Raw genomic sequence first — 15,842 nt, forward strand, 5'->3', positions numbered from 1 at the left:
TTAGCCGAGTGAGCTAAACCATGGATATATAAAACTACAGAAAGATACTGCAACTTCTGGACTCAACCAACATGTCAAGCTATCAAAGAATGTATGCACTACATTCTTTATACATTATTAGAGAATGAAATACATACTATATGATGAAATACAATCTGATAAAACAATATGGTCGGCATGGTGACACAGTACTGCTGCCTCACAGCACCAGGGACCCGGTTTCAATACCGGCCTCGGGTGACTGTCTGTGGAGTTTGCACTTTCTCCCAGTGTCTGCGTGGGATTCTGCTGAGTACTCCGGTTTACTCCCATAGTCCAAAGATATGCAGGTTAGGTGAATTGGCCATGCTAAATTGCCCCTTAGCACCCAAAAGGTTTAGGTGGGGGTTACTGCGATTGGGTGAAGGCTTAGGCTTAAGTAGGGTATTCTTTGCAAAGGCCGGTGCAGACATGATGGGCCAAACGGCCTCCTTCTGCACTGTAGGGATTCTATGATATGGAATAAAGATCTGATAAAATTAAATATTTGAATGAAAAGTACATTAAATACACAACATCAAGCCACCTGAAAACACAGAATACCTTTGGGCACATCTCCGTTCCTTTCATAATTAGATTCCTGGCCACCTGCAGTTTGCCTGTTACTTCCTCAAGTCTTGCAGATGCAATCCATGCTGGGGGATGATGAGGGTTGGTCTCACGTACTGACTTAAGTAGCAATCTGGCCTTTTTAATGTCACTGTCACAAGAACATAATATCTAACTGTAAACAGATATTTTGCAAACCATTAAACACATTTTGACAAAGTAGCACACTGAAAAGAAATCACAACAGCAAGGGCTTCAGGTCTTTTAGCACAATGCGTTACACAGTTGGATTTCTCATGATGGTCAAAGGTGGGTGGGAGGTGGGGAGTGAGTGTTAAGATTTAGTTATAAATAAATTTGGGCCTTACCAACAAAGCTATTGTTGTTAATCAGTGTAATATGTCTGTGATTAACGGTGGCAGAATCCTAGGATAAATTGCTGGCTAGGTACTTGACTTCAAGCACAAGTCTCCAACACTTAACGTCCAGGCTAAAGCTGCCATTAAGGAATACATGATTTTTCTCATGTTTACATGATCATAAGTCAGTGAATGTAAAGAAATCTTTCAACACTGAAATAATTATTAACATAATTTCAGGTTTACCCTCCAAACTGGGATTTTCCTTCTTTTCAGGAAGGGTAGGAAATAAATCCAACAAAGTCTGAATTTTTACTTTAATGAATGGTTACTTTAAGTACTGAAATCGTAAATGGAAAATACAGCCAGCGAGTACAGTAACTCGGATTAAGCATCTGAATGAACTCTTGTATTCTGTACAACAATTGCTGCTCGCTACAAGTGTAATTTCTTTACACTTCCAAGATATTGCAACCACAAATCCTAGCCACTTACTTTATATCTCCACCATGTGTTGGAATCATAGAATTCAAGTCAGTCAGATAGCCTTTAGGGTCAACAACAGTTTGTCCACTGACAGAATCAGACACCTCAAAAGAAATAGAACAGTTAAATGCATTTACATCGTCCAAAAATAATCCAGGTAAATTCTTAGAAATATTTTTAAGGATACATCTTGTTTAATGCTGTAAATATTTAGTCACATCATTAACTAGACTGTCATTCACCTACTTGGCTCAGTCTCATGTCCATCAAGGTGTTTCGAGCTTGACCAATTTTTCTCATGTCCAATTCTCCTGATCCAGGCGTCATCAAACCTGGCGTCATTCCACCTGGATATGGTGAATTCAAGCCACCAGGGTACGGCGATGTCAAGCCAGAAAATTGCTACAATTAAAACATCACATATCAAACTCTGGACTGGAGTATAGTGAAGAATAAACAACTGTAATAACAAATCCAATATTTTCAGTTTAAATAACACTATGTTTTTCTCTACTGAAAACAAAAGTGAAATAAAATTTGGTTTAATATATCATATCCCATTTCAGACTGTCAGATTTAATTTTAATTAAATCTATTTTTTAAACTGAAAAATACCCAACTGAAAGTCAGAAGTACACTTGATGTCCAGCAATTGACTGACAAAACTGTCAATTGATAAACCATTCGTGGAAATAAAATTATGTTAGGTACAAGACAAAGTTTCTAATTTTGAGATTGCACAACCATTCACTCAGTTAAAGGACAATCTTACAATTTACAATTTTTTTTTTTATAAATGTTTTTATTCTCCATTTCACATTTTCCTTCAAACTTTACACCCCACCCACAGACAGCAAACGGTAACAAATACAAAATCAATCCCCTTAACAGTAACAACGATCCCATCCTCCCACCACCCAAAACAACGGCCCACCTGTCAATATATGCATCCAAGAAAACAAACCCTCCCACGGTGGAAACAAAAAACAAAGGAGAAAAAGAAAAAAGGAGTCCAGGACCACCCATGGTCACCATAGAGTCCACTCTCCCTCTCTTTCCCCCCCCCCTCCCCCACCACCACCACTATACACACACACATACTCAATGCCGTCCGACCTCTGAAAGAGTACCGTACATGATACCCAAGAGTTGTAAACCCCCCACTCCTCCTGTCCACTGCCTCTTGTAAAACCCCTTCCCCCAACCTCGGTTCCTTCCCCCCAACTTTCCACCCCGGCTAGACCATTGTCTGTTCTGCCAGGCTCCGATGGCCGCAGCCCCTCCCCCCACCGCACTCCCGTTCACTGGCCGGCATAGACCTGCCATCGTGGAGGCACCGCCCGAGTCCCTTTCCCCCTTGCCTGACCCTGGGAAAGCCCAAAAATTCCCTTTTAGCACACAAACCCCGCATATCCACCTACACCCCAAAGAGCCCTCACTTCGATGAAAGTCCCATCTTGTCCAAATATATACAACACCGGCTCCTTTAGCCCATACACCCGCACGCAGTGAAACAAACAAACAAAAAAATAAAAATAAAATACAGTCCATGAGGTTACATCGGCACAGGCCATTTCTCAATTCTGCCACAGTCCCTCTGCCTTTGCAAACTCCTCCACTGCCTCCGCCGTTCCAAAATAAAAGTCCTTGAGCTTGTAAGTCACCCTCAGCTTCGCTGGATATACAATGCCGCACTGCACCTTGCTAATGTACAGTGCCCTCTTCACCCGGTTGAAACCAGCCCGCCTCCTCGCCAGCTCCACCATAAAGTCCTGGTATACATGAAAACCAGCTCCAGCCCGCTGCACAGCACGCTTCTGCTTGGCCCAGCACAGGACCTTCTCCTTCACACTGTACCTACGGAAGCAGAGTCACTACCCTTGGCAGCTCACTCGCCTTTGGTACAGGCCTCCACGACCGATGAGCCCGATCCAGTTCATATCGTGAGGAATCCTCCCCCAATAGTTTCGCCAGCATCGCGGCAAAATACTCAGTCGGCCTCGGCCCTTCAACTCCTTCGGGCAGCCCCACAATCCTCAAATTCTGTCGCCTGGATCTGTTTTCCAGGTCTTCCATTTTTCCTCGCAGATCCTTGTTAATCTCCATCACCTTCCGCATCTCCACCCCCATCGATATAAGTTGATCACAATGCTGCAATAATGTCTCCTCCACTTCCTTCAACACCTCCCCTTGCTCCCGCACCTCCGCTACTGCGCTCGTCAATGCCGTCGTCACCGGGGAAATTGCCTCCTCCACCAGCACACTCAAAACCTCCCTCATCTCCTTCCTCATTGTCTCCATGTATTTTGCAAACTGCCTTTAGAATTCCGCAGCTATTACCTTAGTTATTTCTTCAGCCGTAAGCAATGCGGCCTCCCCTGGTGCTCCAGCCTCCATTTTCCTTGATGACCCCGCGGTGACCTTTCGACTCCCCGACGAACTTTCAGCTGTTTTCACAGCCGTTTTCTTACTGGACCTTGACATATCCCTTCCCTGCGCTTTCTCCTGGCCTTCGCTGCCCCTAGGACCGGACGTAAATCCCTCACAATGCCACTCCCGAATGGGAGCCCTCCAACGCGCGGCTGCCTCCCGCCCGCCGTCACCGGAAGTCAGCCGTCACCGCTTCTTCAATGGCCTTGGTGAGATCTTTTTACAGTTGTTCCCTCTGCTGCTAGAATTCAACTTTAATAAAAGCCCTCAAGTCAGCTTGAGGGCCTTTAAACTCGCCCTTCCCCCGCCTACAGGCTTTTGTCTTTGCTGCAGCTTCAGCCAAATCTTTCACTGTTTCTGCGGGTCTGGTAACCAAGAAACAAACCATTCCTGGGGGAAAGTACTCCTCCAAAATTCACCTATGCCTTTCCATCAAAATTCCACCCCGTATTGATTAAAAAAAGAGCTCTTTTCTGTAACCTTGGGCAGGAGCTGCCTTGTGTGTGACCACTTACTCCAGGGGTGGGCAAACTTTTCCGTGCAAGGGCCACATTCAAAAATTCACAATTTTAAAGGGCCCAATAGTATATTAAGTAAAATAATTATATCACCCGTTTATGGTTCTGGGCGCCTCATATAGAACATAGAACAGTACAGCACAGAACAGGCCCTTCGGCCCTCGATGTTGTGCCGAGCAATGATTATTTTTTATTTTATGACTTGGTGGGCCGCATAAAGACCTTTGGCGGGCCGTAGTTTTCCCACCCCTGACTTACTCCATGGTACACACCGGAAGCCCCAAATTACAATTATAATGCTTTATCTCATCCAGACACCAATCAAAGCCCTTAATATGTGTTTAATTAGTTCTCAACATACACTCCCCGATTTGTGTCTTGTAGATGGCAGACAGGCCTTTTGGGGGGGTGGGGTCCAGGAGGTGAGTTACGCAGGGCAGGATTCCTAGCCGTTGCTCTGTCCAGGTAGCCACAGTATTAATATGGCTAATCCAGTTCAGTTTCTCATCAATGGTAACCCCAGGATATTGGTTGTGGGGATTCACCGATGGTAATGCCATTAAATGTCTAGTGGCGGTGGTTAGATCCTCGCTTGTAGGAGATGGACATTGCCTGGCACTTGTGTGGCGTGAATGAAACTTGCCATTTGCCTGCCCAAGCCTGGATATTGTCCAGGTCTTGCTGCATTTGGACAAGGACTGCTTTATTATCTGAGGAATCGCTAATGATGCTGAACATTGGGCAGTCATCCGCAAACATCCCCACTTCTGATCTTATGAAGGAAAGGAGGTCATTGATGAAGCGGCTGAAGATGGTTGGGCCTAGGAGACTACCCGAGGAACTCCTGCCTCGCCTCTGGCATTCAGCTCTTTTGTCCATGTATGAACCACGGCTGTAATGAGGTCAGGAGCTGAGTGACCCTGGCGGAACCCAAACTAAGCTTTCGTGAACAGGTTATTGCTGAGTGCCACTTGATAGCACTGTTGATGACTCCTTCCATCACTTTGCTGATGGAGAATAGACTGATAGGTTGGTGATTGGCATGATTGGATTTGTCCTCTTTCTCGTGTACAGGACGCACCCGGGCAATTTTCCACATTGCCGGGTAGATACCAGTGTTGTAGCTGTACTGCAACAGCTGGCTAGGGGTGCTGCAGAGAGGTTGAATAAACTTGGTTTGTTCTTACTGGAATGACGGAGGCTGAGGGGCGACCTGATAGAGGTCTACAAAATTATGAAGGCATAGACAGAATGGATAATCAGAGACTTTTTCCCAGGGTAGAGGGGTCAATTACTAGGGGGCATAGGTTTAAGGTGCGAGGGACAAAGTCGAGAGGAGATGTACACGGTAAGTTTTTTTACACAGAGGGTAGTGGGTGCCTGGAACTCGCTGCGGAGGTAGTGGTGGAAGTAGGGACGATAGTGACGTTTAAGGGGCATCTTGACAAATACATGAATAGGATGGGAATAGAGGGATACGGACCCCGGAAGTGTAGAAGATTTTAGTTTAGACAGGCAGCATGGTCGGCGCAGGCTTGGAGGGCCGAAGGGCCTGTTCCTGTATTTTATTCTTTGTTCTTTTCATGTCACTTGGGAGTGAATCAAATTAGCTGAAGATTGGTATCTATGATGCTGAGGACCTCTGGAGATCGAGATAGATCATTCACTCGGCACTTCTGGCTGAAGTTTGATGCGAGTGCCGTAGCCTGGTCTTTTGCACAAAAATGCTGGGCTCCCCCATCAATTGAGGATGGGGATATTTGTGGAGTCGCCTCCTCCAGTGAGTTATTTAATTGTCAACCACCATTCTGTGAGTATGACTATGTCAGGCTGTTGCTCTCCCAACTTTGGCACAAGCCCCCAGATGTTAGTAAGGACGACTTTGCAGGGTCGCAGGGCTGGGTTTGCTGTAGGTCTGGAGTCACATGTAGGCCAGACCAGGTAAGGATGGCAGATTTCCTTCCCTAAAGGACATTAGTGAACCAGATGGGTTTTTACAACAATCAACAATGGTTTCATGATCATTAGACTTTTATTTCCAGGTATTTTATTGAGTTTAAATTCATCACCTGACCCAGCTCATTACCCTGCGTCTCTGGTTTACTAGTCCAGTGACAATTCCACTATGCCATCTCCTCCTGTATAATTTTTTGATTATACTGCTTAGATGGGCTTTTTGGTTGGCATGGACCAGTTTGGGTCGTACGGCCTGTCTCCGTACCGTAGATTCTATGATTATGAATAGTGGTGTCTGGTTCGGTGCGGTTACCCGGCTCGGCTCAGAATGACTTTCAAGGGGGAGAGCTATTTACTTGATGAGCCAGGAGAGACAGACTCCTTTGTTGGGCACAGCGTGACTACATTTTTGGGTGTTGGGAATGGACATGCTGAATTGTTGCATTGTTGGGTTCCATGTTTATTCTTGCATTTTCTTGTTGGGGTTGATTTTTTATAATTTGGGTTTAGAACTGGAGTTTTGTTCTATTTGTTATGATAATATATTAGGAACACATAGTATATTTGGATGCATTGGGACGCATTCAACTCTTTGACCTATTTTACTGTGTCAATTGGCTTATGGCTCAGGTAGTAATTCAGCTATTACCTCTATGATTCTGTTTTAGCTCCTAGCTGCTCAGACTACCTCAGTAGAACTGTGTTCTTAGTCCTACCTATGACATTGGTACCCATGTGCACCATGACATCTGGATCCTGCCCCTCCCACTCCAAGTTCCTCTTCCAGATGGAGATGTCCTTTCCCCTGGCACCAGGCAACATAGCATTCAGACAAAATTCTATCTATCCTGCTAACTAGCTGTCACCTACTCCAACTATATTCCTTTCTACTCTCTCAACTTGAATGGCTCCCTGCACCATGGTGCTGCGACCCCATTCGCTTGTCCACCCTGCAGTCCCCACTCGTCCACGCAAGCTGCAAGAACCTAAAACCTTTTGGACAATTGCAGCGGCAATTTACATCTACGAAAGCAAGCCAACATGGTCTTGGTTTAACAGCTCATGCAAAACATTGCACCCGCCCCACCCCCAAATAAATGCAGCACTCCCTCAGTACTACATTGAACTGCCAGCCTTGATTACATTTTAAGTCTTGCTGCCGTGAACCCAAGGCTGGCCGACTCAGATACACAGGTACTACCAATTGAACTAAACTAACAGTTATTTAAAGTTCCAAACATTATACTTGTGTAAATTTTCCATAACCAATTTTAATCACATCTGTTACTGTACCATGACTCAAGCCAGCCACTAGCTGTCACCTATTTGATCCCCCCCCCGAAGTATTTGTATACTTATGTCTGCGTGTACATATCCCGCAATATGCAGAAAACAGTGTGCCTTTACGATAAATGATATGCTACTCCAAGTTCATTTGATAATTACAATTAATACAATACAACTAATTGCCAAATGCCAAAAATGTTAATACTTGCACTGCCATCTGGTGGTTAAGTAAACTTACACAACAAAAAAGTCAGATTTCTGCACTGAAGTACATTCAAATAATAATAATAATGATCGTTATTAGTGTCACAAGTAGGCTTACAGTAACAGTGCAATGAAGTTACTGTGAAAAGCCCCTAGTCGCCACACTCCGGCAGTCTTGCCCACATCCCAAAAGTATATTTTAAAATATACTTTTGGGATGTGGGCACGACTGCCAATTATTGCCAATCCTTTGCTATCCTTGTGAAGGTGGTGGGCAATTGCTGAGTCCATATGGAAAAGGTTCATAGTGCAAACAAAAACAAAATTTCAAGTAGCCTTTCTGATTATTTTCGGTACCTGACTTGGCATTTTAATTGTGTGCACCTGGACCACTAAATCTCTTTGGACCTCCACTGCTTCTAGCCTTCCACCATTTCGAAAATATCCAATTGTAACCCTTTTAGGTCCAACATGAAAGGGGGAGGTTAGTGTTAGATTAGCATAGTGGTGATGTACTATTAATCCAGAGGTCCAAGCTAATGTCCTGAGGACATGGTGGAATTTAAAATAAAATAAAATCTGGAACTGAAAGCTAGACCGTTAAAATTTCACTGATTGCCATGAAAAATAAACATCTGTTTCATTAGTGTCCTTTAAGGGACGTAATTTGCCATCTTCATCTGGTCCGATTCCAAGTCCAGAGTAATGTGATTGACTTAGCCTAGCAAGCCGCTCATTAAAAGGGCAATTAGGTACGGGTAACAAAAACGCCTTGCTAGCGGCATCCACATTCACAAAAGAATTAAAAACCTCACTTGTTCCCGCAGTAAAATCCATTTACCACAGCTTCGGCCATTCACTTAATCTATTAATAGTGCTTTGTAATTTTATGCTTCATTGACACCGATTACAATATCTCCCTTTTTGTGTTACTGGCAATTTTGGACATGTGACTTTCTCACCCATTGTCTAAATCGCTAATGAATACAGTGAATAGTTGAGGCCCCCAACAGAAGTCCTTGTGGGACATCCTGCAAATTAGAATACTGGCCCATCATTCCTAATTTGTCGCCCTGAGCCAATAATCTGACTTCAATTCCAGAGCGCCATCTTCAGCTAACAGGTTACTAGGAGGGATTTCATCCAATGCCTTCTCGTAGTTTATATAAATAACATTCAAATACATTCACCTGCCCAATTTTTAATCAGGTTTGCCAAATATGATCTACCCTTCACAAATCCCAAGCTGGCACTTGGCTGGAGACTTTCAAGGTGTCCAGTCATTTTATCCTAATTTGTAGACTTCAGCAACGTCCCGAAAACAAGTGTTAAGCTAACTGATTTATCTAGTTTCGCTCGGTTATCTTTTTTAAATAGCAGTGACTATACGCTTTTCCAATCTAAAGGAATAGTTCCTAAAATTAGAGAACTTCAAAACGTTTTAATTAAACCACCCACAATGGTCTCAGCTATTTCCTTTAAAACCCTGCGATGGGAAACCTTCTGATCCTGGGACTGCCATTTTTGAGTGCTATTAATTTTGTATCTTACTGCTATTTTACTTAGGTTAATTTTATTGGGTCTCTGTCCTTCATTCAATAATGTTTACCTGGGATAGCTGACAGGAAGTAATTATTCAACATTTCCCTCCATTTCCATATAATTGGCATCATCGTCATCAGTTTTCAAGGAGCCAAAATTGCTTCTGACCAACCTGGTTCTTTAACGTAATTATACAAAATTGTGATGTTGAAATCCCTTGCCGGTTTCTTTTCATGCTCCTTTTTGTAGCTCTTATCATGCTGCTTTCTGTATCTGTCCCATTCACAAGGATCTGTGTTTTTCTTTGTAATTGTGTTTTGTCTTTTAGTTTTATGCTTTAATGCACAAATCCCATGTCCATTCAAGCATAATTCAGCACTATAATGATACAATTTACCCACTGACTTTTTCAAGAATAGGCAATTTTCTCGGTTTCACATCTATTATAACATCCATAGAACAATGATCCATCTCCATCAAGTTCTGATTAGATTTCTCAGTGTGAAAAATGTTATAAAATACACAAGAATAATCAGTCATGAAGTCACAATGCAATCCAATAAATTTGCTACCCTTCAGCTTTGGATACCCTTGCTCATCTGAATAGTGATAGGTTTTATATTTGGTTATACTACCGTTTGTCTAGGATCCACAGACGTGTGTTGCTCTCCAGTTTGCAAATGTTTGGCAAAGAAACTGTCTGGTACAGGTGTCAATTTCTCATAGCGAGGATTTCGCTGACGTTTGTTACGGGCATCCCCAACTTCCGGAATACTCAACCATTCTTCTTCTGTAACTTCTGACAGTTTTCTCTGAAGGGATATTTTAAAAATATGTTACATCAACATTACTAAAAATGGTAATATAATTTACTTACAAATCAAGAGATACCAGTGCATTAGACTCCAGACACATTAAGTGACAAACTGATAAAACGCTGTTCCAGATTTACTATACTTCATCTGGGTTCTCAATTTCAACCATGCCATGCCACCTTAAGCTGAGGCAAACAACATTTCCCACAGAAGCAAAGGAGGGCCCATCTGGACTCTTGGCCACCGAACTCAGGGTCTTAGCTAAGATGTTCCATTGCACAGGGAATTCAATGGAGAGCCAAAAGACAGAAAAATCTTAAAGAGATGGAGTTTTATGCTGAAAGGCAAGAGAACGCACCTTCAGATCAGAAAACTGTTGCTGGATTTTTGGACGTTCCATACGGTACTTTTCAATTTCTTCCTTTTCACGCTGTTCCCTGTTTACGGAGAATGCAATTTAAAATTTAAAATGAACTAACATGAATTGAAAACATCAACACTCAATTCATATAATTAAACAGGTTGAAACAAATTTCCAATAACTACTCCAAGAAATGACAGTGCAAAGAGAATCTGCTCAAAATTTGGTCTCTAAAATCAAATCTTCTTCGAAACTCTTTGCATTTAATTTTTACAGAGAATTTTTAACAGTAACTAACAGTATACATGCAAGGTTAATAGTAAGGAGAGATACACCATAAATCAAATGCAGGAATTGAGAAAGATTCAGACCAATTTATTTTGTAATCTTTCTTGCTACATTGGTCCATTGTTTAAAACACAACATCTGCTCATCCATTGATCAATTGTGTGTCTTGTCTGCAGGGATTTTGTCAATGTTAATCTTTTCGAAGATGTGGAGATGCCGGCGTTGGACTGGGGTGAGCACATGTCCTGAAGCGTGGTACATTGGCGAGACCATGCAGACACTGCGACAACGAATGAACGGGCATCGTGCGACAATCACCAGGCAGGAATGTTCCCTTCCAGTCGGGGAACACTTCAGCAGTCAAGGGCATTCAGTCTCTGATCTCCGGCTAAGCGTTCTCCAAGGCGGTCTGCAGGACACGCAACAACGCAGAATTGCCGAGCAAAAACTTACAGCTAAGTTCCGCACGCATGAGTGCGGCCTCAACCGGGATCATGGATTCACGTCGCATTACATTCACCCCCCACCATCTGGCCTGGACTTGCAAAATCCTACCAACTGTCCGGACTTGAAACAATTCACACCTCTTTAACCTGGGATTACCCCCTATCTCTGGATCTGTAATTATTTGATTACCCGCAAATGCTCGCAGTCCAAGCCTTGTCTGGCATCTCGGACTTTGTCTATATAAATGTTTCTGGAACATAACTCTCCATTCACCTGAGGAAGGAGCAGTGCTCCGAAAGCTCGTGTTTGAAACAAACCTGTTGGACTTTAACTTTTAACTTCTTACTAACCTTTTCGAAGGAAACATAACCACTCCAACCAAGATAGTGCCATTAACAAAAAGAACATGTCACGTACAATTAAAACACATTTGTAAAGAAAACGTACCCAGCCATTAGTGACTAACTGATTGCTAATCTCACAATTGTAGCATATCTGTGTAGCGTATCGTGAACTCATTTTACTGTGTAAGCTTTGTATCTAGTTTAACAGCTCACCAAATATACTACAGTAATCTAACTACTCAATAAATCAGAACGTTATTTCTTTTTTTTAAAAGTTGATGACTGCTGCATCAGCTTTATAGTTAGCATCAAGAGTCATTCCACGCAGAACTCAAACAGGAAATTCAAAGAAACATCTTCACCCAGAGCGAGCAGTGAGATTGTAAAATGCATTAGCACAAGGAGTGGCTGAAGTGATTAGTCTAGATTTGTCTAAAAGGAATCCTGATAAGCATGAGGGAGAAAGAAATAGCGGGTTATGTTGATTTGAATTAGGTGAAGAAAGCTGGGAGAAGGGGCAAGTGGAGCTGGTATGGACTAGTTGGGTCAAATGGTCTGTTTCTGTGCCGTAAGTGTTGTATAAATTCATACCTTCTATCTTTCCTTCTTTCATCCATTCTCTTATCCAACGCAGCATAGATTGCATCAGCCTCTTCATCATCTTTTTCATATGGTCCACTTGAGAACAAACTTCCAGCATATCCATTAAACTTAAAAAAAATTTGAGATGTTAAAGTTAAGTGAAGATAATCAGAAAACAAGGGCATTACGTTTTGTGGTTTACTTGAAAAATGGAATGTACAATGCTTCCACTTAAGTACATTAGTGCTGATAACAAATGGAATTGAATCTTTACTCAAACATAGACTTAAAAATCATCCAGAAAACAAATATATTTTTTTAAAAGTCATCATGGATTCCAATAGGCAAAGTCATGTTTGATCTACCTTATTGAATTCTTTGAAAACCTAACATAACGAGTAGATAAGGGTAATGCTGTAGATGTAATATGAAAACAAAATATTGCGAAAGCTAAAAATCTAAAAGAAAAACAGATTGAGGGAAATGCTAAGCAGGTCAGACAGCACCTGTGAAGAGAGAAACAAAGTCAACGCTTCAGGTCACAGCAGTGTTGCAAGGTTCCAGTCACTGCCCCATCTCTTCCATTTTAAAAAAAAAGTGTCTTTGATAAGGATTGCAGACTCACGTCTACTGCTAGTGAATGTGAAAATATGGGTGCCATGGCAGAATGGATAGCAAGTTGTCTACAGAAAAGACTGTAAGGAGTTATTCAGAGTAGCAAAAAGCAGCAAGTGGGTTTTTACAGGTACTTTGCATAAACAATTTGGGACTTGAGAATCAGCAGCCAAACGTCACAATTTTCAAACAACACCAAATTGGGGAGGATACGGGTACAGTTAATTCTGAGAAGACAGTGACAAAATACAAGATTTTAATAAGCCTGCAGATCAACCATCTAAATGGTAAATATATTTCAATTACGTGTGAGGTGGTGAAAATTTTAAGAATAAGGAGGTCACATATTCTTTGAAAAATAAGCGTTTAAATTGAGAAGACAAGCATAGGAACTGTTTTAAAGTACTGTTTACAGTGTGACGCCATTTTTGTGTTTATATGTGGTTCTATTCGAGTTATTTTTTCTTTTTCTTTATTTTTTTAGTAAACATATGCATTACAATAAAATTACCACAAGTAGCTGGGGGCATCTTTTGCCGGTTTCAGAACCCATACTACACAGATTGCAAAAATGTTTTGGCAGCTGTTTCAAGTTTCCCTTCCGGGATTTGAGCAGCTCAGAATTTGCCATCGGCTATGCCATACTAAATTCTATGTAAATCTGGCTGTTTCAAAATACAGTAAATGGCAGCAATATTTGAAAGACTGGAAAGCACAGAAGATCAAAAGTTAGAAGTGATTTTACACAAGTGGCGGCAAGTAAAAGGCTAACTATCAAACAAAAGCAAAATTAACACTTGCAAATGGCTTACCATAGCATTCAGAAATATGTATTTCTGGTCATAACTTCTCAATTTCTTTTCAATTACTGAGGCAGTAATAATATTTAACATAAACATTAAATACAGATAACACCGTTTTATCACCTCATCATAGTTAGTGTCATTCAAATCTTCATCATCGTCATCTGCCTGGTTCTTTTTCATTTGATCGCCAACAGTTCTTTTTCCTGGGGGAGCATGACGGTCATCAACTGGGTCATTGGCATCTCGAGCAGGACCAATATCAGAACGTGTTGTGAAACCAGTAGCACTGGATCAAGTACAAGATTTAAATGAACAACCAGATCACAAAATAATGTTAAACTTGCAGTAAATCACAGTGGAGTAGTATTAGCGTTCGCTTTTATTCCTTTGGATGCAAAGTCAACCAGTATCGGCACAAAGGTAATTTCATCATTGATTTTGTCTATGGTGATCAACACAGGTGCATTATACCGTAAGCTTCTTTTGCATGACAAAAGTAATGTTTACCTTTTGGGAGAGGTTTCGTATTTGTAATTTTATTTCAACTTGGAATTGTCTTCTACATAATCCTAATCCTATGTTTTCATTAATAGCTGCATGCTTTTTAAATATTGTCAGTAAACCTATCCCACGCTGAGCACACACCTGCTTTCTGCAATATTATTTAATGCAGCTAAATCAAAACTGCACACAATCTGGTTATCCAACTCATGAAATTCATGCAACACGATCCAATTTATGCTTGTATATGTTATTAAAAATATTGCAATGGGCGCACTCTCCTTTTTCAAATCTTGTCACAATTTCTGATCACGACAACACGTCTGTTCCAATTTTGTTTTTGCTATGTGATTTGCCATGTTAATGTTGCTGCAGGCATTGTGGATAATTGGTGCCGCTTTGGACCAAGTATCTCGAAACAGTGTTGCTATAATAAAACTCATCTACTGGCTCTGGGCTATTTACTGGTATTTATTCTTTTTTTTTCTGTAGTAATCTTGCCCAGATATTCAGAAAGTGGCATTCTTAATACTGTTGCTTCACTGATGAATCATATAGTCAAATGAAATAGTCTCCAATTAACGAGAATATGAATTAAATACTATGTACTCTAAGTCAGTGCTTCTCAAAGTGTGGTACGCGTGCCGGTACTCGAGCCATCGTCTGCCGGTACTTGGAGTGTTTCCAGAAAAGAAAGAGATAGTAATCCTGGATTGGCTTGTTTCGCTTACCGGTCCCTGGCACATTGAAAAAAAAAACTGCCGGTACACCACATCAGATAGTTTGAGATGCACTGCTCTAAGTGATCCAAGGACAAAGAGTTTGGAAGGTCATTCTCCAAATTATCTGCATTTCTATGGAAGGTATCTTTTGTTCGTACCTTGTTTCAAATTCATAAATGTCATCAACTTACAGCAAAAATCTAACCCATTGCTTCATCTTTAATAGAACTCCACACTTGAGGTGTTGAGCCAAGGCTGGAAGTACAACTGAAATACTGAGTTTAGTTGTGGGCATCAAACCTGAGCAAGCCTTGTAAAGTTTAAAGCACAAATTTACAAGAATTATATCAAACTGCAAAGGTTTAAAGGTAGACACTTAAATTGCTTAGGGAATGGTCCAATGTTTGAGGTGTTGTATTTCAGAAAGACATTAAACCGAGGATTCATCTACCCTCCTCATTTGACTGCAAAATAATAATAATAGCTTATTGTCACAAGTTGGCTTCAATGAAGTTACTGCAAAAAGCCCCTAGTCGCCACATTCTGCCGCCTGTTCGGGAAGGCCGGTACGGGAATTGAACCCATGCTGCTGCCTTGTTCGGCATTACAAGACAGCTATTTAGCCCAATGTGCTAAACCAGCCCCTAAATATCTCATGGCACCATTTCAACAAAAGCTAAGGGATGTATGTATCTCTGGTGTCTTGGTCAACATTTATTTCTCATCAGCACAGACAAATAATCTGTTTTAATGATTATCACACTGATGTTTGTGGAAGAGTGCTGTTGTCCAAGTGGTATTGATAAACCCATAAGTGCTGTTAGAGAGAGAATTCCATAGGGAGGGAATTCCATAAACTGAAGAGATTGTGAACGAATGGCGATATAGCTCCAAGTCAGGATAGTGTGCGGCTTGGAGGGGAACTTGCAAGTGCTGGTGTTCTCATGCATCTGGTGCCCTTGTCCTTCCAGGTGGTAGAGATTGTGGGTTT

The 15,842-nt window shown here is 41.6% G+C and overlaps 1 protein-coding gene across 1 annotated transcript in view; it reads right to left on the reverse strand.

Moving 5' to 3' along the window:
* Positions 1-15,842, reverse strand: part of prpf6 (PRP6 pre-mRNA processing factor 6 homolog (S. cerevisiae)) — a 79,096-nt gene that overhangs the window by 53,974 nt on the left and 9,280 nt on the right. Inside the window, exons 2-8 of the mRNA XM_038803290.1 lie at positions 13,749-13,914; positions 12,217-12,335; positions 10,544-10,622; positions 10,006-10,182; positions 1,680-1,835; positions 1,443-1,537; positions 583-739 (exon numbers count right to left, since the gene is read on the reverse strand). Coding sequence (XP_038659218.1) covers positions 583-739; positions 1,443-1,537; positions 1,680-1,835; positions 10,006-10,182; positions 10,544-10,622; positions 12,217-12,335; positions 13,749-13,914 — 949 coding nt within the window. The remainder of the gene's footprint in view (positions 1-582; positions 740-1,442; positions 1,538-1,679; positions 1,836-10,005; positions 10,183-10,543; positions 10,623-12,216; positions 12,336-13,748; positions 13,915-15,842) is intronic.

This window comes from Scyliorhinus canicula, chromosome 7 (assembly GCF_902713615.1).
Source record: "Scyliorhinus canicula chromosome 7, sScyCan1.1, whole genome shotgun sequence".
Classification (NCBI taxonomy): domain Eukaryota; kingdom Metazoa; phylum Chordata; class Chondrichthyes; order Carcharhiniformes; family Scyliorhinidae; genus Scyliorhinus; species Scyliorhinus canicula.